We start from the raw sequence: 27,262 nt of genomic DNA, 5'->3' as shown, positions 1-27,262 counted from the left end.
TCCCTTCTCTTTTACAATTCATTTTTTTCATGAAACAACTTTGATTATCACGAATTTGGAAACCAAAATCCAAATAGCTTTCTTCTAAGATCTTCTATATTGATCGTCAAATTAACTCAGATCTAAGGTATACTCTTGTATTTTAATTACATTCTTTAACTATTGATGTTATATCAATAAGGTCCTTCCATTACTAAAACCATTATTTTGACCATATGGAAATTTTAAAGAAAAGTAGAATATTGTCACATAACTTTTAAAAAAATTAAAACTAAAATTAAAATAAAACTGAAAAAGATAGAGAGTGAACGATAGTTTGTAAAAGCTTCGAAAACCTCAAAGCCAAGATTTTTTATAACATTCATTCTTATAATATTCATTTTTCTTTAAATTTTTTCTTTTAAATTATTTCACATAAGATTTGATATCTCATTTAATGATTAAATTAATGATTTTAGTAACAAAAGGACCTTATTAATATAACATTGATAGATTAAAAATGTAATTAGAATATTTTTAAAGTTTGAGAACTAATTTAAAATGAAGATCATAATTTAGGGATAATTGGTGCAATTAACTCTTTTATTACAATTTGAAGACTTCGGTATAAGTTAGCTTACTAAGCTAGCCTTATTTCAAAACTTAGAAATTATTTCAAAAAAAACTTATAAAGATTTTTTTATATATAATTGAAGGAGGGAAATAGTATTTCTTGGATTGAACCCAAACTCTCATGCTACTCTTACCACTAGGTCAAGAAGTTGTTGACATAAAAATTTATTATATTATTCATTATATACTAATAAGAAGGTTTATCACTATATTATCTATATTTAGGTTCCGTTTGTTTAATTGAAAATGGCTTACAGAAAATTATTTCTACAAAATGACCTACTTTTCTAGAAAAGCTAATATTTTCTGGTGTTTAGATAAATCTATGTAAAATATTTTCTGTTGTTTAGCAGATTTCCTGAAAATATTTCATAAAAGTTGTTTTCAATAAAACAAACATACATTTGAGATTTATGATGAGAAGTTAATTGATTACAAAGTGATATTAAGGTAAAATTACAGTAAATAATGAATCTTCAGGATATTAAGGACTAAATTGTAAACTTTGTGAAATTTATAATTGAAATAAGAGAAGTGATATGCATGAAATTTTTTTATTTGAAATAAGATATTATAATGAATTATTTGATTAAAATGCTTATATGGTGAAAAATAAATTACATGGCAATAGGGATTGAAAATTGTACAAAAGTTTAAGTGTGAAACAATTTAATATGTGAATAAAGAAATTATGATAAAAGTTTAATGAATGTGTTATGAGATGATGAAATATGCATAAAGTATTGTAAATGTGAAATTGTGGGAAGATATGAAATTTTTATGATGAAAAGAACTAAATTGTTAAAGTTGAGAAAATATGTGGATGAAATAATAGAAGTGAAATACATTGAAATTTGATGTGTGAAACAATGAGACGAGCTTTAAGTCTCTCAATGCTTTCATCGAAGTTATATTTAATCTTGTACGTCTGCTTACTACCCAATGCTTTCTTTCCAGGAGGAAGTGTTTCCATAGGCCAAGTGACATTATCCTCTAGAGCATAAATCTCATTTTGCATAGCTTCATGCCATGTTGCATCCTTCATAACCTCTTTAAAAGACTGTGGCTCAACCCCTGTAATAATAACTGCAAGAAAATTTTGATGTTTCACAACTTTTTTACAATTAACATAATGCGTTATAGGAAATGAAGTACTTGAAGAAGGCCCTAAAGTAGGTGAGGCGGGATATGGACTTTTCTTTATGATGGTATGAGTGAAAAAATCCCGAAGCTTCACAGAAGGAAATTTCTTCCTACATCCTCGTCACAATTCAAGCGCATCATTGCCCAAAGCCCTTTTGTACCATCGTGTCATTGGAGGAAGAAGAAGGTACCACAGGTGTCGGAGAACTCGCAGGTGGCGAATTCACAGGCTATGGAGTAGCAAGCAAGAGAACTACCACAGGTTGCAACACCTATGACTCACCAAGATATGTATCAAAAATTGCATCCACACTCCCATATGGCAAGGCAACATTGTCAGGCTCAATGGTTGCAGTATTCTCATCCAAATATAGAAAAAAATCCTCAAAAAATTTTACATCATGGGACACAAAGAACTTCTTAGAATCCAAATTATAGAAATATCAACCCTTTTTTGCCAAAAGGGTTCCCAACAAAAACACACTTTTGACTTCAACTAGCAAACTTATCACCCTTAGAACGTTGATTATGAGAAAAATATAAGCAACCAAACACATGAAGATCATCAAACAAAAGAGGGCTACCAAACAACATTTCATAAGGTGTTTTATTATGAAGAAGAGGTGAAGGAGTTCGATTAATGAGATGAGAAGCAACCAACACACACTCCCCCAAAAAAGATATAGACAAATTTCTTTAGAAATGCAAAGCACGAGCTACATTTAAAATATGTTGATGTTTCCTTTTCACTCTCCCATTTTGTTGAGGAGTACCAACACAAGATGTTTGAAAAATAATGTCATTTGCAAGAAAATAATTCTGGAAACAATTAAATTACGTCCCATTATCACTTCTAACACACTTTATTTGTTGAGAAAATTAATGATCAACCATAGCAATAAATGACATGAAAACTTTGAAAACCTCTTTTTTATTAACTAATAGATATACTAAACAACACAAGAATTATTTTTCTGTTAATTTAACCAAAATTAAATTGCAATTTAATTTAGAAACATAAAGAACACGTTTTAAGTGAATTTTGTCTGTTAATCTAACCATTCCTTCTTTGGTAGCCACCACTATTTGGTCATTAGGGAGTCCTATAGAACATGCTACAACATCTCTCAATTTCATCTAACGCATAAGATCACTTGTAACATGATTTGGACACCTCGTATCAATAATCCAATTATTCTTTGGCTTATCATTTAATGGAGTGGAAGTTAATTGTTTATTACCGAACACCACCAGAAAGACTAGAATTGCTCAGTGGTAAAACTGAGAAGTGTCGCCCCCTCTGACATTTGTGCTGCCTCTACCATGTTCTGCGCTAATGTTGTTCCATGACTGGTATCTACGGTAGTAACATTGGCTTGTACACTACCTTTTCCATGAAAAACTTGCTGCGTCGAATATGCGGCACTTGTCCTGCCATCGCAATTATCACTTTTCATCTTCGGCTTCCCATATATCTTGAGCCACCAATCAAGGCTGCCATGTAAGTCAAAACTGGTAGCCACCTCATGCTTCTTAGCGACGACAATAAGTGCACAGCAAGGTCAACTTATCATTACGATCAACCTAGCCTTTGTTTTGACCCTTCATGCGCACTGCAAAGCCCAGAATTTAGGGTTTCTCTTCCTTGACTTGTGTAATGTCTTGTACTTGCTCCTTTGAAGTAATTTGCTGAAATGCCTGATTCAAGGAAGGCAAAAGGATCTTGGGAAAGCAGTGTAGACCTAATCTGGGCATAATAATTAGAATAGAGACTAAGAAGAAATTGATGAAGCCAATCAAGATCATGACGTTTTTCATGCGCCTTCCCTGATTTAAATAAACATCGTTCACACTTGCAACAAATTAAAGGTTTATGATTATTTAATTTATCCCACAAAATCTTTAATTTACTAAAATAAACTACAACACTCATAGTCTTGGTTTGCTCACAACGACTAATATTTGCTTTTAATTGTTAGGTACATGGACCGTTGACAATGGAAAAACGTTCATGTAAATCATCCCACAAATTTTTGCATGATCATAATTGGAAAGCATCGAGCTTACCTCCGGATCGTTAGTATTGAGAATCCAGGACACAAGCATACAATAGATGATAACCCAACCATCCTTTGAGCAAGAAGGAACAAGATCTGTAATGGTATCATTAAGATATCCAAATTTGCGCCTAGAAGACAGAGTGACACAAACAACATAAGCCCAATCAACGAAATTGTTGAGCTTTAATAGAATAAGAGTAATAAAGTCACTAGGTCGATCTTGAGGACACAAGAAAAATGGAGAGCTCACCGCCAGCCATTTAGAATGATGAAAGAAAAAAATTTGTGTCAGAAACCTTACTCAGATGCCATGACAAGAATACGGTAATCTCTTAAATTTTATTGATAGACCTTGAGGGTGTAAATATATATATATCTATATAGTAGTACTTACATAGAAATTAAATTGCTAAAAAGTAAAATTCCATAAGAATATCCTATAATATCCCAGTAATAAAATTACTAAAAGATAATATCCCATAATTAGGGGTGAGTATTCGATCGAGTCGAGTCGAATCGAGTCAAAAATTTTCGAGTTAGTCGAGTTGACAAATCCTATTTTAGCAACCGAACTCAATTTGAAATTTTTTCGAATCGAATCAAATCGAGTCAAAAAATTTCGAGTCAAATCGAGTCGAGTTAACGAATCCTATTATTTATACTTAATGTTGTGTTTAGATTGACCGATTATTTAACTAGTAGATGAAGTACAAGATTATTTAACTACATGCATAATATAATGATTTAGTTTTTTAACTTAATGAGTAAACATTTATCAAAACGACGCAGTTTTACCTTTTAACTTAATTATTTTGAATTTTAACTTTTAATAAAGTAAACATTTATCAAAACTACGTAGTTTTGTCTTTTCTTATTCGGATTTTCGGATAACTCAAATTGTGTAATTCATATTCGAATTAAACCGAAAAACTTAATTTTTTATTTGAGTTGATCCGAATAACTTGATTAACTCAAGTAATTTAAACTATTTAATTCAAAATTTAAATTTTTTATCGAGTTTTTTGAATCGAATCGGATTTTGCTCACCCCTACCCATAATAATAACCTAACAAATTATCAATTAATAAGTGCTTTGCTTTTATTCATTTATAGATGTAACTATTATTTCTACTATAGTATTTATTATTTACTAACAATTTATTTTTTTAATAATATTCTTATTTTAATGAAATTGGTTAAAGATTATTTATCTTAAAGATATCATATTCTTTTAAAAAATATTTTATTTCTAATTAATTTAAATTAATAAGAATAATCAATAATATTTATCTTACCCGTAATTAATATAATTAATCATGAGATAATAATTGATAAAAAAAAATCATACAATAAATGTATAACCTAATTTAAAAGCTATCGGAGCAAGGATATTCCTCATTTTGAAATATTAAAGCATTGGTTAAATAGTAAATGGGCATAAATTATTATTTTTGGTTAATTAAGGTAATCAGCTTTAAAGTCTATTCTATATAATACAACTAGATTATCTCTCCTTACCATATTTTCTCATGCATTTTTTTTTATAAATGTCTTTATTTATATTTATATTTATATTTATATTTATATTTTTACGGATTCATAATTTGTGAGTGTATGTTATATTTTTCTTATTTTTCGTGTTATGTCGTGTTTTACATAATTATTTAATTCATAAAATATTTTTCATAATTCATTATAGTAATTCAATTTTTTTTTTTTGAAAAAGAAAATGTTATAACATTTTTTTTGTCATACTTTGGAGAAAAAAAGTATGTTGGAACATGGTTTCTAGGTAATGTTTGCATCTTGGTTGAATCAATTTCCATATTTTTGAGTATTGGTTATTTTTAATTTGTATATTTATTTTCATGTTTTTATAATAAGAAACTAGAATAATCTCTGGAGATATTATCTCTTTCCTTTATTAATTATTCTTTTACTTGGATGATGAGATTTTTGGAATATATTAGAGATTTTTTATCAAGACACTTGAAGAATTACTGGAGTAAATTTCTACAATTACCAACCTTCTTTCATGCAAGCTGTTTGTTCTTCCTTCATTTATCGAGTTGAGCTATATTAGAGTGCATGTTTCTGTCTTCTTTGATTTTCAAATATTCTGATATAATAAAATTAATTTCAAAATTTTCTCAATCAAATGTTACTTTATTTTCAGGTATTTAAAACTTAAAAATATTATTTTCAATTTCACCAAAAAATTATATTATTTTCAAATAACTTAAGTAATTTACAAATATTTTTTAATAACTCCAACACCCTTCAAAATAATTTCTAAGTTTTAAAATGCAATTTCTAGCTCAAGTATTGAGACTTACCACCTTAGTCTCAAGTTTTATGAAAACAATAACCACAGACTAAATGAAAGCAATGCAATCTCGAGATTTATTGTTTTAAGTCTCGAGACTTCAAGACTTCTAAAGGCTATTTTTCATTCAAGTCTCAATACTTAAGAGTATCTAGACTTGACCTTGCAAGCTGCATTAAATGCTCGAGATAAATTCTTCCAACGGCTCCAAACATCCAAAAATAAGTTAGAGGGTATATATGTAACTCAAGAACACTTGAAGACACTAGAGAAGAGCATTCAAGCTAAGGAATCAAGAGAAAAGCTTCAAATTCATTATTTCTTCATTTTCTCTTGTACATATCTCTGAAGTGCTTATTGCTAAATCTTATTATTATTCTTACATTCATTCTTTGAGAGAGCTTAACACTTGTAAATACACTCCAAGGTTCTTTACTATTTACATCTTTCTTTGTATTGCAAAAAGCTACTTAAGTTTTTTGATGAATAAAACCTTAAGTGAATTGTAAAAAGTTTTAGTTGAACCTTGTTAAAACTAGAGGGTTATAGTTAAGTCATAAAACTTAGGGGAAGATTCTATCTTAGCCTCATGAAAAAGTGCAGTGAATTGGTAAAATCCGTAGTTGAGGTATACCAAGGTAATGGATGTAGGCAATTGAAGTCAAATTACTATAAATCGAATTGTCTAAACTTTTCTTCCATTTTCCTATTCATTTAGAACAATTTGCAAAACTAAAAAATAAAAATAAAATTGGTATCATATCTAGTTCACCATCAGAAGTTTCACCACTAGGAAAGGGGCCGGATCCAAAAGAAAAAATACTAAGTTCTAAGATGACTCAAAATTTTGGATCAACTAACTTAGGTACAGGTAAATCTATGATGAGACCTCCTTACTTAATTCAATTAACATTAATTTGGTTAGTTGACAACAATCTATCTCAATCCAACATTTTCACCATGTTTGTAGATGTTGCTCGGATAAACACAGTTCTACTCCTACCAAACTTCCTATCTTAGCCATAAATTTACCACACCTATTATGATCCAGTTGTGTCTGGGAGAACCTTATTCTCTGCTACATAAGTTGTATGGTTTCACATAAAAATTTAATTTTAATAACATTATAATTATTTTTTTATTTTTGTGATATGATGATTTAGATTGATACATAAGTTGTATGGTTTTAATATAAAAAATTAATTTTAACTCTGAATTTATCTTTTTAAAAATTGAATCAATATATGCTCACTGAATATTAATTCATAGTAACCTACTCAGGGGTCTAAGTAAATTTAGGTGCAATGTCCTTATACAAGTATAATTAGTTGGGGGCTTGGAGGTTAAGGGTAGATTAAGAAGTCCATAAAAAATAATTGAAATATTATGTTTAATTAAAATTTTAATTTGATTTCATTAGCCATAACAAATAGACGTATTCTAGTAATATATAACAGATATAATCCTTGTAGATCACTCGTCTAAAAACAATCATATTCTATAAGAATTCACCATCTCCAAGTCATTTAACACAAGTAAAGAAATTTAGATGTTCATAATTACTAAAGCTTAAAGAGGATATCTGAAAACTGAAACTCCCCTCAAAAAAAAAAAAAAAAACTCTCAAAAGTTGTTCTCTTATCTTATTCAACAAATACAAAGTAGGCTCTTCCAATCTAGTAGTATAAACACAAATGAATTAAATATTCATTGTCTGAAACTAACTTTATTAATTAAGATCAAGTCTCTAAATCTTTTGGATTAATTCTTCTAATAAATACATCTTTAAATTCATTTTTTTTTAAATCAAATCTCAATGACTTTTAAAGTTAATGGCATCCATCCAAGATTAACTCTAAAATCAACGGTTAAGGTTGTAGGAAGAAGAGCAAAAATTAAAAAAGAGAAAGACAGACCAAAGAGCCAAGGGGAAATAGAATATAGGGTAGGAAAAAATCATAAATATGGTGTGATTTATGGGCCTATAATCTATACCTATAAGATCCAAAAATCTTCCTCATGCTGACACATGGTACACATTCACCATGCTACCTTTTTCGTTACATTTTACAAAAATTGTTAATTTTTCAGTTATCATTGTACTTTAATTTCTAACATAATTTTGTATTTATATTCTCATATTGTTATTAATTAATTTAATATTTTTATAATATAATTAATTATTTCAAATAATTAATACCATTAACTTTTCAATAAAATGTTATGTGATTATATATAATTTGAAAGTAAATTTAAAATTTTAAAAATTAGAGGAACTAAATTTTTAAAAATAAAAATAGGATGCCTAAATTACAATTGTACGAAGTATGAATACTTAAAGTCATGGTTGTTTGAACCGATTGAGTATCAATCTAAAGAGTGGCATTAAACCAATTGACCCGCAAACTAGTATGGGCCAATTGAACCAAGCTTAAAAGCTTATTGAACTACCTTTTTGTTTTTAAAATATTTTTTAATGATTTATTCAATTGAACCATATGAATAAGTAGCCTTACCAATTCGACTACCGGTCCAGTTCTGAGAATCTTACTTAGAATATATTTTAATTTTTAAAATTTTATTCTATAATTTGATATAAACAAATAATCAACTCAACCCAGAGCATTAATTGATAGACCATACTATTTTATTTATTAAAGTTATTTTATTTAAATAAGGTAAATCTTAGAATAAAATTTAATTTACCTTAAAATAGAATAATAAAATAATATATTATTATAATTACTTAGTATTTTATTATTTATTATTATTTTTAAACACCCATTTATTTATAATAAAAATTATTATATATTTATACATAAAAAAATTTTCAATTGTCCGTATCCGTGTTCATGCTTCAAAAATCGCATCATGTAACGTTTGACAACCATCCTAAATTATTACCATAACACATCTTTTTCTTTTTCCTTGAAGTGCTCACTTTATCCCTTTTTCTTTTTCTTTTTCTTTTTTTTAAAAATTAGTTCGACTAACTCGACATTAACATATCTGATACTAATCAAGTACCGCAGCAATACCTAACTCTCGTATTATTGGGAAATATATCTACAAACACATCATCTTGAACGTTCTAACACGGAAGCAGCGGCATACAAAAGCCATGTTCACACAACCCACAACCAAACAAACATAACTCACACCTCAAATTGCAAATTAAATTTTCATACCAACAACTCAACATAGGAAAGCAGCTCAGACGTCTCCAGCTCCAATCAACGCAAGCAGCATTTTCTCATAGTCTCCAGAGGTATCTCCAGCAATCGCTTTTTCCAGGGTCACACTGTTTCTTCGCTGATATTCCTCCTTAATACGTACCATGTCTACCTCCGCCCGAGTGGCGACCACTCTAGTAAGAGCCCATTCATCTGTTCCCAGCTTATTGATTGCTTGACGTAGCACCTTCTCAAAATATTTCTCAGGCACAGTCAGGCACTTGATTGCAGCTCTCAGCAATTTCAGGAATTCGTCTTCGGGGTCGGCCTTCAAATCCTGCAAACCAGTAATTCATTATCGGTTTGAATTAATATATGCCATATAATTGTACTCTGCAACTTGCAACTCTATTCTGCCAATACATAGTGACATTGAATTAGACCATGGCATCTGCTTATGCTCAGCTACTTGTTAAAAAGAGTCTTCCTTCGGAGTTTCCTTTACTGCCACTGTTATGGGGTTAAAAGGATATGATGAACAACCCTGTCTTCACATTATTGCAAGGAGGCTGATAAATGATACAAATTTAAACTTTAATGCAATTTCAGAAGAAAACCAAAATATATACCTTGTTGATAGCATTCCCAAATGCAGTATTGTAATGATTCAGAGTAGCATTTAACTGTGCCTTACTCCGTGTTGTTACAATCCTGATGACCTCCTCATCACTGTACTGCTTGTCTGAGATCTTCTCTCGAAGTATCTTTGCCTCCGACCTTGCCAGTGTCATGTTCACCTCCTCTCCCTGGTATCGGAATGCACTAACAAGTGGATCCAAAAGCTGCACCAGCATTTAATCAGTTAACATGTCAAAGAAAAAAATAAAAGGGGGGAAAAACCCGAATTGCACATGGCAAAGAAACTTAAGACCGAACCTTGCGGTAGCCTCCCTTGGTATGGTGTGCAACATCTTCTTCAAGGGATTTCTTGTAAAGATCGTGATACGCCTTCCTCACATTGAACAGTTCATGTGAAGACCTAGTGCAAGCAATTTCCATGAGAACCCAATGGCTTGATGTGAACCTCTTTGTAGCTTCATGAGCCAGAAATGCATCACGCTCTGCAGGGTCCAAAGTAAACAGCACCACAGCTCGCTGTCGAGTTTCAAAAGGGGAACAAAAGTACCCAAGTCAAAATAATCATACTCATCTCACTTTCTAGTGAACTACAAAGACTGCACGCCAAAGCCAAACATCATCATACTTATTCCATATTAGATAACTCGGCCATGTAAAATGTTGTGATATCATCAACCAGATTAAGAAAAATGAAAGTCAAAACCTCACCTCAAAGTCACTTGAAAGTTCCTCATCCAAAGACTTAAGGAGATCTTCCCCATAAGCTTCACGATAAGTTTTACGAATCAAATTGCGCTGAGCTGCATTCCTGTGAGCCAATATGTCGATAATCAATTGCTCATTTGTACCCCATCCTGCAAAACACCAGCAAAAATTAATGTGAGTAATCAATTTTTACACCCAAAATAGCACAAATCTAAACATTATTTCATACCCATAAATGATGGTCTTGCAGCAAACAAAAGCTAGATTACTATACAAGATCCCAATGATTTGTTTCGCAAAGGTGAATCTGATGAAACTAGGAATATAATCCAAGTCCCAAGTACCCTTCTAACCTTACTTCAAATCAAGCCAAAATTCATTCAGAAATGTTTGGTTCAACAATCCCCTTCCCATGTAATCCCAAAATTACAATGGTCATTCAAAGTGCAGAGATGGTGATAAAATACAGTCAGTTTAAGAAAACAACAGTTATCAGATCAGATCAGAAAATACATTATCAGAGTTCAGTCAAATTTCATTCTTAGAATTTTTTTAAAAAAAAAAAGATCCCTTTGAATAAGAAGAAAAAAAAAACCCTTTAGTCTCATCAAATCACATCACCTACTTCCAGAAATCATAACACAAAAGACAGATAACAAAACATGAAAGATGAAACCAGGAAAGAAGAGAGCCGATCAGTCAAAGTAAATAAAACCCATGATCCAAAACAATGTATCAGGTCAACAACAACAAATCAAGTAAAAGGGAGCATCTTCACTTTTTAAAAGAAAAAAAAAGAGAGACGGATCAAATATCCATTTTAGAAAAGATAAAGAAAGACCTTCAAAAGCTTTACGAAGTTGCTCAGCATCCTCAGAAGGGGCAGGTACATGAGCTGGAACCTTAAGGGTTGCCATTTTCACTGTATTTTTTCTTTTCTTTTTTGTGAAGAATAGCAGACGATGGTGATGAGGAAAATTGGCTAAGGTACTTTATATAGTGCATAGAAAATAATTTTATTGGCAAAAAATAAAGTACTAATCACATGGAAATTTCCGCCATTCTTTTCAACTTTCATCACTTTTGAGGCAATAATACGTAACGACAGAACAAGATATTATTGTAATAGAGCGATGGTTCTTACCTGTGATCATAAAACAGTAGACGTGTTGGAGGATTGTTGGGTGTTAAAGCCAAACTGCTCACGTTTTCAAACGTTCACATCTGATAATGTAATCGTCACCAAACTTCATTTAAATTCTAAATTTTAAAATATTTCAATCTAATCCTCAATTTAGGTGTTTAATAGCAATTCGAATATAATGTCAAACATACTTAAAATACGTTTGAGTTAAATTGTAAAGTATATGTACCCATCACATGAATAGCATGAATCTAATATATTAAAGTAGACAACATCAACAAAATTTAAGAGAGCTATTTTTTCTTTAACATGTAAATTCTAAATTATTCATCTAATAGGTATATACTTGCTAACAATTTTATCATATGTATGCTCCATGTTGAGTTTAAGATGATATTAAATGACAAACTTAATGAAAGGGAATTTTTGTAATATTAATATTTTTAAAATTTAATTAAAATATTTTAAAAACTAGATCATAGATTAAACTCTTTAAAATTCTAAACATTTCTATACAACTCACTATATAAGAATAATTAACTTATTAAGTAAACTATTAAAACAGTTATTTTTGTTTCTTTAAATTATATTTTTATTATTTATATTTAAAATGTTACGTTTTAGTCATTTACATTAACGTGTTGTAACATTTTAGACACTAAACCGTTAATTATCATTAACGGTGTAACGGTAAGCTGATGTGGCACTTTAAATCATCATTTCAAACAAAAATTTTAAGTTAAATTAAACAATTGATTCCCATATATTTTTTTTGTTTTTGAGCACAAAAAATTATTTTATGTTTTTTATTTTTCATTCTCTTCTGCTTCTCCTTCTATTTTCCTCCATTCTTCATCTCCTTTAACATAAAAGGAAAAAAATTAAATTGCTCAAAACGGAAAAAATATAAAGACCAATTGTATAATTTAACCTAAAATTTTCGTTTCAAATGATAATTTAATGTGCCACCTCAGCTTATTGTTACACTGTTAACGGAAATTAATGCTCGATGACTAAAATGTTACAACACAATAACGTAAATGACTAAAATATAATATTTCAAATATAAATAACTAAAATATAACATGAGAGAAATAAAAATGATTATTTTAATAATTTACCCAACGCATTTATTGTCTTTAATAAAAATAAAAGAAAAATGTTAGTCAACATCCGGATTTGTGTTTAAGAATCAATTTAAAAATTAGTCTTTTTATTTTTCAATTTTCAAAATTAAGGTCTAATATTAACATTGTTAAATTATTTTGGTTAAATTTGTTGATGACATTTTAAAATTAAAAAAAATCACTTTGTAGCAATATAATTAAAAGAATGACGTTGTAATGAATTTAAATAATTTTAACAATTATCTTAAATTTTGAAATCTAAAAAGTAAAAAGACTAAATTCTTAGAAATAAAAGTATAATGATTAAATTCTAAACTTATAAAAAACACAAGAACTTATGACATATTTTAACCTTTAAAAATATCATTATTTTTTTAATTCTACAAATAAAATTTAAAAAATATAATATAAATCTTTTATATTAAATGAAAATGGGAAAATTTTAATTTCGTGAATTGTATAATGATTAAAATTTATAAAATAATATATCAATATATTATTATTTTTAGTAAAATAAAACTTTGATGTTTAAATCACATAAATATTAGAATTTTAATTGAATGATTTGAATGAAATCCTAATTTAGATGCTAGATACAGTACACTTATTCGTCAATCGAATGTTTGGTGTAATAATAAACATTTTATTAACATATTATTTTTTTTATACAATACTAAAAATCGAAGATGGGGATCAGCTCATGTATTTTAAATATTATTATTCCTTTGCTACTTCATCTTCCTATACTTACTCCCCTCCATTAGTCATTTGTGAAATGGTTAGCAGCGTGGCCCATGTGCTACATCATCTACAAACAGGACAACTGGTTCTGGTAGCTGAAACCCTTTTTCTTTTTAGTTATTAATTAAATGGATTAATTATATTTTAATCCTTCAACTTACCCACTTTTTTTTCATTTTCTTCTGGAAAATGTTATTTTTTTTATATTTTAAGTAAAAATATTCAATTTCCTTTACTTAAATCAACTTGAAATTGTTAACCAAGTTGATGATAGTATCTTGTAATATTAGTAATCTTATACTCTAAGCATATATAAAGTATAAAGAATTTAAATAGAAAATTATTTATAACTTAGGCTCCGTTTGTTTGCTAGTAAAATATTTTTCGAAAAATGATTTCTGGAAAATGATTTACTTTTCTGAAAATGATTTATTTTTCTGGTGTTTGGATGAATCTGTGTAAAATATTTTCTGTTGTTTGGTAAATTTCCTAAAAATATTTTCTGGAAAAGCTATTTTTACATTATTAATTAATAAATTTATATTTTAAATTATTTTTACATATATTGCAATGATTTATTTATAAATAAATAAATCAAATTAAATATATAATAATACTTAATTATTAAGCTAGAATATTGACTGTCATAAATTGAAATCAACCAAAGTTTGGAGAGTAACACGATGATTGGAGAGTAAAATGTTAAATTGTTTAAAACATATAAAAAATAGAACTGGTTCAACGATTACCACCCTAAAATGAAAAATGGGTCAAAAGTGGAACAATATATTACACAAATTACATACATATATATATAGTTCAAATTAACTACAACAAGAGAAACTATTGTATCAATAGACTTCATTTTTTTTTCTTCTTGTCCTTTTCTTGTATCTGTATAAACCCCTCGAAGAAGAACTAGCAATGGAGGCCTCATGAATTGCAGTCAAAATTTGGTATATATAAATGGGGAACATGATGCAAGCGAGGGAAAAGGGAGCTAATCAACTGCTGCTTTGTTTTTACGAGCAGATTTTGGCTTTGGCAATAATAGGCTGCTAAAGGAGTAAAATGACTGACGATATTTTAAAAGAGTTTGATAGCAAGAAAATAACAAGTTATTGTGTTTTAGCTGCTATTAGTTCCTAATTCCCTTGTTAGCAAAAATTTCACAAGTCTTATACACGATTCACTACTTACGTAACTATCTACCAATGACCAGCTAAAAGCAAGACGTTCACAATATAGAATGAAAAATGGGCCAGGGCTGCAACACACACACACAAAGAAAGTTTATTCCAGTTTACTGCCACAATTATTTTTAAGTATAAGAGCAATCATTTTCAACTTCCATAAAAATGGATATTCCAAAAGCTGCAAAGAAAACCCATAAATAAGATCTAACAAAAAAAGAAAACCAAAGATTCAAGGGTGATGATGATGATTATGATGGAGAACAAGGCAAACCCATCTGATCCTTATAAAGATTATCGTTGAATATATCTTCAAGAGACCATTGAAACACAATATCAATGAAACCCATATCTTTTCTAATATATTAAGCAACACCTGACACGTTTATTTCATCATGCTTTGAACAACAATAAACAACCATAAGGCGGTATATTAAATCAACAGATCTTTCAACAGCTAGAAATTTCATCAAAATTCCATCACTCATACCAGCATAAAGATCCAACAAAACAACCAAGGAAGAAAATGTAAAGAACTCGCTACCATTTATTTAATTAAGTAAATAGCATATGCAATTGTTGCATTTTTAGCAAGTTTAAAACATCTTTAAACAGGGAAATTAAATACTAAAATTTCAGCATTTGGACAGAAACCAATGTTTGGCATTTAACCTCCCATAATTCCCCATTATTTCAACCAGTAGTAGTTCATCTCCTTGACAAATTTAAGTAGATTCAGTGCAGCAATTTCATACTTAAAATTGAGCATTCTTAACAACTATTATCAATAATTAACATTTTTTTATTCTGAACAGCACATTCATTTTAATAAAGCATAAAAAAAAAGCTTAATAATGCAAAACCCAGAAACAAACAGAGCATTAGAGTTCATTTGACAAACTAGCTAAAAAAAAAGGGTCAAATTTTAGCACACAAATAATTTTTCTATGAACTAGATCAGGTCTGTAATGCAAAATTAAGCAAAAATTCAAAAAAAAATCATATTAAAGAAAACTTAAACAGATCAAAAGTAGAGAAGAAAAAGAAATGAATAAAAGAGTACTTTGAAAGACAGTAGCTTTAAGCATTATTGACAGCCAATCTTACTGAACAGATGAAGGGATGAATAAAAGAGTACTTAAATAGGTCCTCCTGGATGAGCCAATCTGTAAACATAATTACAACTTAAAAAAACATAAAAAAAGGAAGAAGAAAAAGATTCTTAAACAAAATAACTTTTACAAAATGGATGAAGAAGGGAACTGGATGAAGAACGGAAGAATGAGAAAATCTTACCATTTTTTGGAAAATCTTACAGAACGGATGAAGAGCGAATGGTGAGAGTGGAGGAAGATTTTCCAAAAAATGTCTTACCGATTAAAAATCTGTAAGACATTTTCCCTAAAAAACTCATATAATTTACCGTGTTTTGGAAAATCTTTTAATCATGTAATTTAATTTCAAGCAACCATAAAATCAGAAAAATATTTTTCGGAAATTCAAATCCTTGCAAACAAATGCACCCTTAGATAATTGGGTTGGATGCCTAACCCACTAGATAAATCACCTTATTAATTCGGCTTTTATGTATACATGTATAAATCCAAAATATGGGTCTTTAAATTTGGTGGTGCAAATAATTTATTTTTTTATTTTTTATAAATAGATTTATTTGAATAATTATAACTTAAAAACAGAAAAGAAAAGAATAAGCATTATCTTTTCTCAAAAGTTGTAATTTTGTGGAAAATTTTAACTCGTGGCACCAAGTGACATATTCTTTAATGAAAAACACAATGTACCTATATATAAACTCAATAATATTATTTTCACTATTTTATGTTTTTTTTTAAGACTTGTTGTATCCTAGGAACAAAATTTAAGACTTGTTGTCTAGGGGTGTGCATAATTCGGGTAAAACCGAAAAATTCGGTTAACCGACCGAATTCGGTTAATCGGTCGGTTAACCGAATTTTTTCGGTCGGGGGTCGGTTAATTTTTCTATGATTTTTCGGTTAACGGTTAATTCGGTTCGAAACCGGTCGGTTAACCGAAAATTTTCGGTTAACCGAAAAAATTAATAAATAAAATTATCCAACCCAACCCAAACTCAATTACCCAACCCAATAAAACTAAAACTAAAGTTTACCCAATTACCCAATCCAATAAAACTAAAACTAAAAGACAACCCAATTTACTAAAGTCTAAAACCCAATTTACTTTAATAATTTATAAATTTTTTAAATTTTAAAAATAAAAAATAAAAAAAATTCGGGTATTTTTCGGTAATTCGGTTAATTCGGTTAATTCGGTTAATTCGGGTAATTCGGGTAATTCGGGTAATTTTTAACCAAAAATAAAAAAATACATAATTTTCAGTTAATTCGGTTAACCGACCTTATTAACCGAAAAAATTTCGGTTCGGTTAAATTTTTTTTAAAAAAAGTCAGTTCGGTTAACGGTTAAAATTTTTGGAAGGTCGGTTAATTCGGTTATAGTAATTTCGGGTCGGTTAACTGGTCGGTTAACCGAATGAACACCCCTATTATTGTCTCAAGGACAATGAATCACGTTTCAAGTTTATTTCTTTCCTTTTAATTTTTTTCTTGCACCATAAGTTTCTTTCTTATACTACATTTTTTCTTGCTCTTGATATTTTTTTTAGATACCTAATTGCTATTGTTTACTTTTGTATTGATAGTAAATAAAAGAATCTAATGAATTTAGACAACCATTTGCCTAAAAATAAAAGAATCTAGACATTAATTTATTATATTTTTTAGTAATTTTCTATTATTTTTTATAACTCCAAGAAAATAATATAAAAATATTTTTTTAGAAAAGAAATACAATGTATTTTTAGAAACTTAAAGATTTTTTTTCATTTTTTTATGTTTTTAGAAAAAATTTCTTTAATTTTTATTTTTTTATAGTTTTTATAATTTATAAAAAAATTATAAAAATCTAAACTATAATTATTTTATAACCTATAAAAATATAATATTTATAAAAAATAATTTTAAAATATTAAAGCTTATATATATAATAGTGTAAAAATTTGAGAGAAAAATCTTAAAAATAAAAAAAATCTAAAAGTAGATGCAATTTTTTACAAAATAATATTATACTTATTTTTTGAAATTATAAAAATATATAACTTTACTAAAAATGTGCTTTTGAAATAAACCTAAACAAATGAATTTTGAACAACTTTCTATCTTCATTCATTATGCATGTGAAATCAAAAAAATTTAAAAATTTATATTAAATTACCAAATTCAGAGTTAAAATATATATTAATTCTATTTAAAGTTTAAAAAAATAAATTTGAACCACTGATACTAACATTTAAGTTATGAAGCAAATAAAAAAAATTTGGTAAAGAGAACACACTCCTAATATCTAGGAATGGACAACACACGAGTTCCTCCCATATAAGTGATCTTGACTATCCTCTTCAAGCAGCCTTATTACATACTTTGGTGGACCTGGAAACATTACTATCTGATTAAACTTCCCTGTTGCAGCCTTTGCCAGACTATTAGCAACCTTATTACTTCCTCGCCACACATGCCCAAACTTTACTTTCCAATCCTTCTTACACCATTCATGAATTAACCGGACTTCTGTAATGTTACTAATAGATGCAAACCCATTACAAATAGTATCCATAAGCATCGCATTATCACAACTAATCTCAGCCTGTTTATAGCCTTCCACCCAAGCCAGCTTCATCCCCTCAATCACCGCTCGTGCCTCGATCCTGAAGATTTCATCCATCCTTGTTACCATATTAAAGCCCGTCAGCCACTTCCCATTCGAGTCTCGTACAGCACCTCCGATCCCTGCTTTGGAGTTATTAATCGAAACAGAGCCGTCAACATTAATCTTGACCCATCCTAACTCAGGGCGTTGCCACCTTTGTTCAATTTTAGAAGAGTAAGCAAGATAAGATATCTTAGTGCCGAGACCACACGACTTCGTCCAGGCAAGAGCCGATGCAATGAGATCATGACTACTTCTACTAGCACTTTTGAAAATAAAGTCATTGCGATTTTTCCAAATGGACCAAGTCACTATTGAGAAAAGGGTCAACCATTCACCACTATCAACATTAAGCATCCCTTTATTCAAGATATTGCAGTGTACCCATTCCCCAATATTAAAATTAAAAAAGACACTCCACACATTCCTCGACAATACATGCTTCCATACCAATTGAGCAAAATCACAATCTCTCACAGCATGAAGGGCAGACTCATGCGACTTGCCACACTATTCACAAAAAAGAGAGAAAAACATACCTCATCGTACTCGTTCTGCATTTGTTAAGATCTTATTCCGAACAAGCAACCACAAGAATGTCTTAACTCTTTGAGGAGTTTTCAGTTTTGAAGCAAATAAAATTGAACAACTAAAATTAACATTTTAATATTTTATCGGTAAATGATTTTGACTTTTTATTTTGCAATTTATTTGATTTATTAGATACTCTAACTACTTATTTTTCTTTTATTTTTGTGTTTAAAATTTGTAATATTCATCCCATTAGTCTCATCCTTTTAAAATTTTTTAGCCTAAGTCACTTTAAACTTATATTTGTTTTTTTTAGTATTTAAATTAATATCTAAATTATCATCATATTATAAATTTTTTATAATAAATTAATGGTGTTCAAAAAAGTATATTATTCAATATAGTTAGTGGAGTTTTTAGACTCCACAAGTGAAATCAGGGGTTGACAAATGTCTTATAAGGATATAGTAAAATTTAAAGAAAGAGACACCGTGATAATTTTGCTTGTGAAATAAAAAATATATTACCAATGTACTAAATATTAACCTTATAAAAACTATACCAGAATTGATGAGATCTAGTTATTGAGAAACGATAAAAAATTACCAATCTTGATAGAAATTTAAAAGTTGTTGGCACGAAACTCAATGATTGATGATAAACGATCCGATTTAGACTTGACTGCAAAGTTAAGATTCAAAAATTAAATTTCCAGCAAGAACTTTGAGAGAATTTTACAAAAGAGGGGCTGTAGAGAAAATTGAGAAGAAATAGGGAGAATGAGGATTCCAATTTGGGTTAGAATCAAATAGGAAATCCTAATTATGCTAAGAAGTGGTTTATTAGTTGGACTTTGGAAAAAATAAGGGTTGTTTGGTAATTAACCCTTTTTGGCCGAAATCAAGAAAAAAAACTAAAACCAATGTGACTTGAACCTCAACTCAAAGGGATAGAAATGATAAAGCTTGGCCATTGAGCTAATACGCACTCTATGACCATATTTTACCAAAAATAATACATAAGCTATTTTAACCTTGGTTCCTTAAGTATAGAAAAAATAAAAAGGAAAAGTGAAAAAGGTGGGATTTGAACCTTGGTTCTCTAGAGATTTTACTAAACTCTTAACCAATAATACTAGGATCTAGTTTATGTAAATTTTATAAATTTAAAATTTTTGGGGTGTTACACCACATGAGCTACTCTACAAGGCCAAACATGAGTATTTGCATCTAAGGACTTTTGAGTGTTGCTGCTATCCTGGTCTAAGGCCTTATAAAAAAAACAAGCTTCAATTTGGGTCTAAGCCTTGTGTCTTCCTTGGTCATAGTGCTATTTACAAAGGCTATAAGTGCCTTGATGAATTAGGTAGAATTTTTATTTCTAGACATGTGATATTTGATGAAAGTTATTTTCCAATTGCTTAAAAATAGGTTTCATTTTCTCAACACTCAAGTTGTGATCGAGGGTCATCTTTTCAACCTTTTCAGCAAGCATCTATTCCTATTCTTGTTTCTCAACCTCAAGGCTCTATTTCTTCTAAGACAACTCCACCCTTATCTGCTCGTGACACTTCTTCACTATCATCTACAAAGAATAAGCGTCATGTGGAACTTGATATTGATTGTTCCAGAATTGAGTATGTTTCCTTAAAATTTGCTACATTGCCAGCTGATGCTTTTAGACTTAAGACTGATGTTTTTGACCCTGGTAAGGAAGTTGGGACTATTTAACTTGATTATTATCTTATATCTAATTTTCATCCCATGGTCACCCAATCCAAAAATGGAATTTTCAAACCAAAAGTCTTATCAGCTGGTTTGTTTGGTTAGGAACCATGAACCATTGAGAAAGCCTTTGCTAGTCCTGAATGGACTAAGGCTGCCCAACAGGAGTATGATGCTTTTTTGTAGAACAACACTCAGAAACTAGTTCTGTTACCCTCCAACAGAAGAGCAATTGGGTGTAAGTGGATCTTCAAGCTCAAGAAAAATGTCGATGGCACCATTGCCAAATACAAGGGGAGGTTGGTGGTTAAAGGATATCTTCAAGAGGCTGAAATTGATTTCCAAGAAACGTTTAGCCCTGTAGTCAAACCTACTACTATTAGGGTTATACTCACTCTTGAAGTCACTTATGGATGGCAGCTTAGGCAAGTCGATATCAACAACGCTTTTCTAAATGGTGATCTTCATGAAGAAATCTATATGAGTCAACCTCTTAGTTTTGAAACTCATGGTGATAGTCAACCTTTGGTTTGCAAACTAAAGGAGGCTCTATATAGCCTCAAACAAGCTCCTAGAGCTTGGTTTCACAAACTCAAAAAGTATCTAGAGAACACTGGCTTTGTTCTCTCTAAAGTTGACTTCGTTGTTTATCAAAGTTTTTGGTGCATTAATCTTGTATATACTTGTGTATGTAGATGCCATCATTGTCATTAGAAATCAGTCAGCTAAAGTGGATGTTTTTGTTAAGTCTTTGGATCAGCAGTTCTCATTGAAAAATTTAGAGAAATTGTATACTATCTCGGCATTAAGGTTTCTTATAGCTCGTCTGGTTTATTTTTAAACCAAAGGAAGTATGCCATGGACTTGCTAACAAAATGTAACATGGAGCGTCCAAAAGCCTCTCCTACTCCTATGGTTACTACTTGCAACTTGTTAACTCAATGTGGGATCCAATTGAGGATGATTCTTATTATCGTAGCATTGTTGGTGCTCTTTTATATATTTTGTTACTCGACTTGATGTTGCTTTTGTTGTTAACAAAGTGTGTCAATTTATGCGTAAGCCGTTGGACCAATATTTCAACACTGTTAAAAGGATCTTGAGATATTTACAAGAAACTCTTGATTATGGCATAATCTTCAAAGCTACACCCTGTGTCTCTTAGTAGGCTACTCCGATCCTAACTGGGGCACATATTTGGATGATCGAAGATCTACAACTGGATTCTGTGTGTTTTTAGGAGGAAATCCTGTTGCATAGGGTTCCAATAAATAGTAGGTTGTTTCTCATTCCACTACAAAAGTTGAGTTTTGGGGCTTAGCTCAGGTTACAGCTAAGCTCATTTAGCTTGAGTCTTTATTAGTTGTTTTACATGTTCCTCTTGTTCGACAGTCTACTATTTGGTGTGATAGCTTAGGAGCAGTTGTACTATTTGCAAATCCTGTACAACATTGTAAGTTCAAGTATGTTGAACTAGATTTGTTCTTTTTCAGGGAAAAGGTTGCAGCCGACGAATTGGTAGTTGACTATGTTCCAAGACAATATCAAGTGGCTTCTATGTTCCAAGACAATATCAAGTGGCTTACATACTCACCAAGCCTTTATCCATACCATTTTTTTGTAAGTTCAGATATGGCCCGAGTGTTGTTAGTAAGTTTGAATAACAAAGTTGTTGGAAAAAAAACGTTAACGAACAAATATATAAATAAAAATAAACAAATATTTATATAAAATAAAATAAATATTTATATTTAAAATATTAGATAAGAAAAAAAAACAATAAGATTTTGAAAACTAAAAATCAAATCAAAGATTTGAGTTTTACTAGATGTTGAGGCCTATTTTACACAATTTCCTTAAGACAAATTCTACCACTCCTATGGTACTTGGAGAAACGTTGGTCGGCTATCTCCCAGAATACAATAACAAGATGATCAATACAGTAACACCTCTGTAGTGATCAACGAACAAACATTGCCTTCTTCTACCACAGAAACGTTTGAAAAATATGGAGAGAAAAAGAAGAATTTTCGAGAGCAAATAAGTTTGATGTGAGTATCCCAAAGAATTCTTTAGGCTTTTATAGGCATTCAATATGGTGGAATTTTGAAAATTTACATGAAAAATTATGCATTAAAAGAGCCTTTATATCAATTTGAATCAAACCAATATGTATGAGGCTAAAATATTCACAGGCTTTTTTTGAGCCCGATTGGTCCAGACATTTCGCATCACCCAGATTATACACGGTGCACCCCCAACCTCAATAAATTTGAACCTACACCCCTACATACAAGGCAAGATTTCAAATTTAATTATTTAATTAATTTTTAAGTGGGCTATCATATATATACACATCTCACACTTGGTATTTAACCAATGTGGGATCTAAGCTTTTCTTTTTCTCAACAACTCACAAGTAACTTACTTTGAGCATTAATTTCTCATTCATCACTCAACCATTTTGAGAGAATGATATACCGTTGTAAATGTCTCATGGAATAGAATATAAAACCATAATTTTATGATTCAACTTTCTACTTTTATCAATCAAGGATATGCCTCAAATTTTTCAAAAATTACATATTTTCCAACAGTTTGAATAACAAAGTCACCAAGTCCAACATTTGTCTTGTTAAGGAAGCTCGACGATGGGTGAATATTATGGAATACTAAAGACTGTTGTTAGTTAAATTAGTTAGTAGCAGTTGGAATTAGTTAAGTCAGTTGTAAGTGGATTAATATGATCACGTGTTGTATAAATACATTACTCAAAAGACTAAAGAAATACAAGTTCCGTTTCTTTTCTTGGCATTAGTTATATACCCAAACATCATTTCCACACTTCTTTACAAATTCAGTCTTTAATTTCAAATTATTATGCTTTACGCCCTCATTATTTTTGAAGCATTTCAAACTACTTATTTTTTATACGATTAAATTATTATATCAAGATTATTTTTTCATAAATACTACTTGGAGAACAACATAAAGACAAATATTTATAAATACACATAACTTATACTAAAGAAATACTAATTATAAATACATTACATAATATTTTTCTTTTTTAATCTTTAAATTAAATTCTAGTTTTTTTTAAGAGTAAAGCTAAATTATAATTTGGAGTAACATCAAATGTTTATTTTAAAATTCAACGTTTTAGTCTTATTTTATATTGAATATAATTTAAATTAGCATCATTACAAAAATTACATATTTATATCATTTTTAATTTTTAATAATATTATTTATGAAATGTTATAAATTTTGTACTAATTTCATATAATATATTTTAATTAATACATATAATCAACTCATACATCACACGGATAAAAAAAACTAATATATATATATACACTATAACAATTTAAAGTTAGAATTAAGAAGGCACAATTAAAAAACTGCCATTTAGCAAGTTAATTACTTGTCATGTGTTTTTATTAACTAAAGTTAAAAAAAAATTTATTTCAGTCTAATTTTTTTATAAAAATATATCAATATTAAATACACATTAATATAACAAGAATTATATATATTAATAATTTTTACTATATTTGATTTAGTTATAAATTAAAAATATAAATATGTACACACTTAGTCCAATTTAATTTTTTTGTTAATATTAAATTCTTATATATGATTTTTAATATCCAATGTTAGAAAATTTAAATTTTACGCTCATTTTTATAATTATTAAAAACTGAATTTCATTTATAATATATATCAAATATTAGTTTCTTTAATAAATAAATGAGAAAGAAGTTATTGAAATCATATAGATTGAGTTACCAATTGCATTTTTTGTTCTTTTTGAACGAGCGTATTTTTTATACAATTTTTCTTTATGCAATTTTTTATTTAATAACTTAATTTACATAGCTTTTTTTTTCCTCTTTTAATTTTTAAATTATATCTTAGCTCTTTTTTAAGAGTACTGCTAAAATCTTAATTGAGAGTAATATTTATTTATTTTAAATATTAATTTTTTGGTCTTAATTTATATTAATTATAAAATTAATTATTTTTACATTTTCAAAAATATTATTTATGAAATGTTATAAAATTTATATCAATTTATAATAATATAGTTAATGCATACAAGAAAAAAAAACCTAGTTTTAGTATAAGAATAAAAAATAAATTTAGTGAATTATAGATTAAATAATTAAACTTGATTTTGATTTTTTTTGGGTGATAATAAAATAATACCTAACTAATTACATAGTAACATTCTGAAAATTAAAACCACCCTTAGACTTATCTATCTCAAAAAAAGTGCAAACCTCTTTGGGGAGGACTTCAAACACCTGCAAATCATCTTTTCCGATCAAGTCTTGTTTAGCCAAGTAATCCACAATTCGATTTTGTTATCTTGGAATGTACCGCAAAAACTACTAATTTTCTTGAGCTAAGATACTTTGGACTCATCTAATCAAAGCTGAGTTCAAGCCTGTGGAATTACTTCTAAGTCTTAACTCGATTGGTATGGATATTGTTGTCAATGCAAGAGAATGTGGGTCCAAGTGTGTTGAAACACATTATCCTCCTATTTATGAGTTGGGGAGGGGTTAGGGGCAGTTCTAGGTATTGTGTCAAAAAAGATAGATATGATCAGAACTTATAATGAGATTTGTTTAAAAAAAATACTTATCTAAAAGTTAGTCATTTAAAAATAATATTTTATTTTATAGGGGAAGGAATTGAGAGGGTTTAATTTATATAGGTTGATTAAAAATTAGAGCATAATAATAGCATTTATGTAGAAAACAAGAATGTAAAACTATTAAATATATTCAATTTGAGGAAATGGTGTATATTTATATAGTATAGCAATTTGTGAAGGTTACATATTTGTCAATTCTTAACCTAAAAATCAAAGATGTGTTTATTTTCAATGATTCTAACTTATTCCTATGAAATTGTTTATTTTGGTAGAAAATGATTGGTTGGTTTATTTAGTAAAAGGAAAAAAAATACTGATTGTCTTTACTTTATAACGAATTAAGATGGTAAATGGAGTAAAAATATTGACAACTCTATTTCCTTTAAAATAAATTATAAATCTTAAGAACTATAACATTAAGGTATGGAAAATTTTCATTTAAGTCCCTTTATAATTTATAAAATTTTATTTTAGCCCTCAAAATGATACAAATTTAATTTAATTTTTTAAAAGTTATAAAGATATAGATTATTAAAATGATAAAATTTCATTTTTACTATCGTAAAAAATAAAAACTTTAATTCCAACTCCCCTATTAATCACATAAAATAATATAATTATTTACCATTCTCTCGACCTATATTCAAAAGAGTATTTATGTGATGGTCATCTTAATTAACATAACTTGACTTTTTTTAAACAAAATCTTCTGATTAATTAAAATCAATAATTGGAATTAATACTAGTCATATCCCAAATCAATTAATTTTAGTAAATCAGAGTATTACCTTTACCTAGTGCTATTATGATTTGTTCCCACCGTTATATTAAAACTATAATTGTCGAAACCTTTTTTATTTTGGAAAACGAGGATCGACTTTAAAACAAGGTATGGAGTCACCATCGACCCTTTTTTGAGGTGGAATCGAATTACCTTGAGGCTAATCATTTTAATAAAACATTTGATTTATTAAAATAATAATTTTAGGTCTACGAAAATTGAGAAAAAAGGGTTCGGGAGTCGGTTATGCACGAGGAAGGGTTAGCACCCCCATAACGCCCAAAATTAGTACCAATTGATTATTGAATGTCCTATCCTTGAAAATTTGAAAAGAATTTAAAATACGATTCCTTTAAAAATGTATGAACAATTCGAATTGGATTTTAAGATTCTCTCGCTCCAAAGAAATAAAATACCACATCCAGCACGTTAGGACATGATACCTTAAGCCTCCAAAAATTGAGATCACCTCCTAATTTCCAAAGCACGCAATGAACTCTCAAAAGGGTACTCTGTCATTTGACAAAACAGAAAAATTGAAACCCAACACGTTAGGGTATGACTTCCCGAATTTCTCCAAACACGAAACATTGCCTTGTTTTGAAGAGTTTCTCAAATAAGCAATTATAAAATCGGCTCAAAATGTATTCGTTTGGTTTACTTTATAGTAAAAAGCAATCGACGTTGGGCGAAAATGCGGAATTCTTTTTTATAAAAAAAAATAAAATAAAAAAATCATGATGCAATAATAAGAAACCAAAATGTAATTATAAGCATGAAACTATAATAAGTGGATACGAATCGAAAACAAAAAAAAATAACACGTGATACACAGAACTACATGAAAACTAGGAACTAATATAACGCAAAACAATTTAAGAACCATATGAACAATATACAAAGGGATAACATATATTGGAATTCAAAATAGC

At 29.1% G+C, this 27,262-nt stretch overlaps 1 protein-coding gene and 1 long non-coding RNA gene across 3 annotated transcripts; both read right to left on the bottom strand.

Moving 5' to 3' along the window:
• Nucleotides 1-9,165: 9,165 nt before the first annotated feature.
• Nucleotides 9,166-11,857, bottom strand: LOC107898581 (annexin D2). 2 transcript variants are annotated; one of them, XM_016824087.2, is made up of 5 exons: nucleotides 11,500-11,857; nucleotides 10,662-10,807; nucleotides 10,251-10,469; nucleotides 9,944-10,156; nucleotides 9,166-9,651 (listed from the first exon to the last, which is right to left on the bottom strand). In XM_016824087.2, the coding sequence occupies exons 1-5, from the start codon at nucleotides 11,573-11,575 to the stop codon at nucleotides 9,355-9,357; spliced, it is 951 nt and encodes a 316-aa protein (XP_016679576.1). In that variant the 5' UTR covers nucleotides 11,576-11,857; the 3' UTR covers nucleotides 9,166-9,354. The 2 variants fall into 2 exon arrangements, with proteins under 2 accessions (XP_016679576.1, XP_040937836.1); XM_041081902.1 differs by lacking the exon at nucleotides 11,500-11,857 and adding an exon at nucleotides 10,888-11,454.
• A 2,513-nt stretch (nucleotides 11,858-14,370) lies between these two features.
• Nucleotides 14,371-16,610, bottom strand: LOC107898573 (uncharacterized). The gene is made up of 2 exons (XR_001684450.2): nucleotides 16,160-16,610; nucleotides 14,371-16,029 (listed from the first exon to the last, which is right to left on the bottom strand). It is a non-coding gene; the product is annotated as an uncharacterized lncRNA (long non-coding RNA).
• Between the last annotated feature and the right edge of the window lie 10,652 nt (nucleotides 16,611-27,262).

The sequence above is a fragment of the Gossypium hirsutum genome, chromosome A11 (assembly GCF_007990345.1).
Source record: "Gossypium hirsutum isolate 1008001.06 chromosome A11, Gossypium_hirsutum_v2.1, whole genome shotgun sequence".
In the NCBI taxonomy this organism is placed as follows: Eukaryota; Viridiplantae; Streptophyta; class Magnoliopsida; order Malvales; family Malvaceae; genus Gossypium; species Gossypium hirsutum.
Note: the sequence above shows the minus strand (reverse complement) of the source record. Positions and strands in the feature narration are given on the sequence as shown.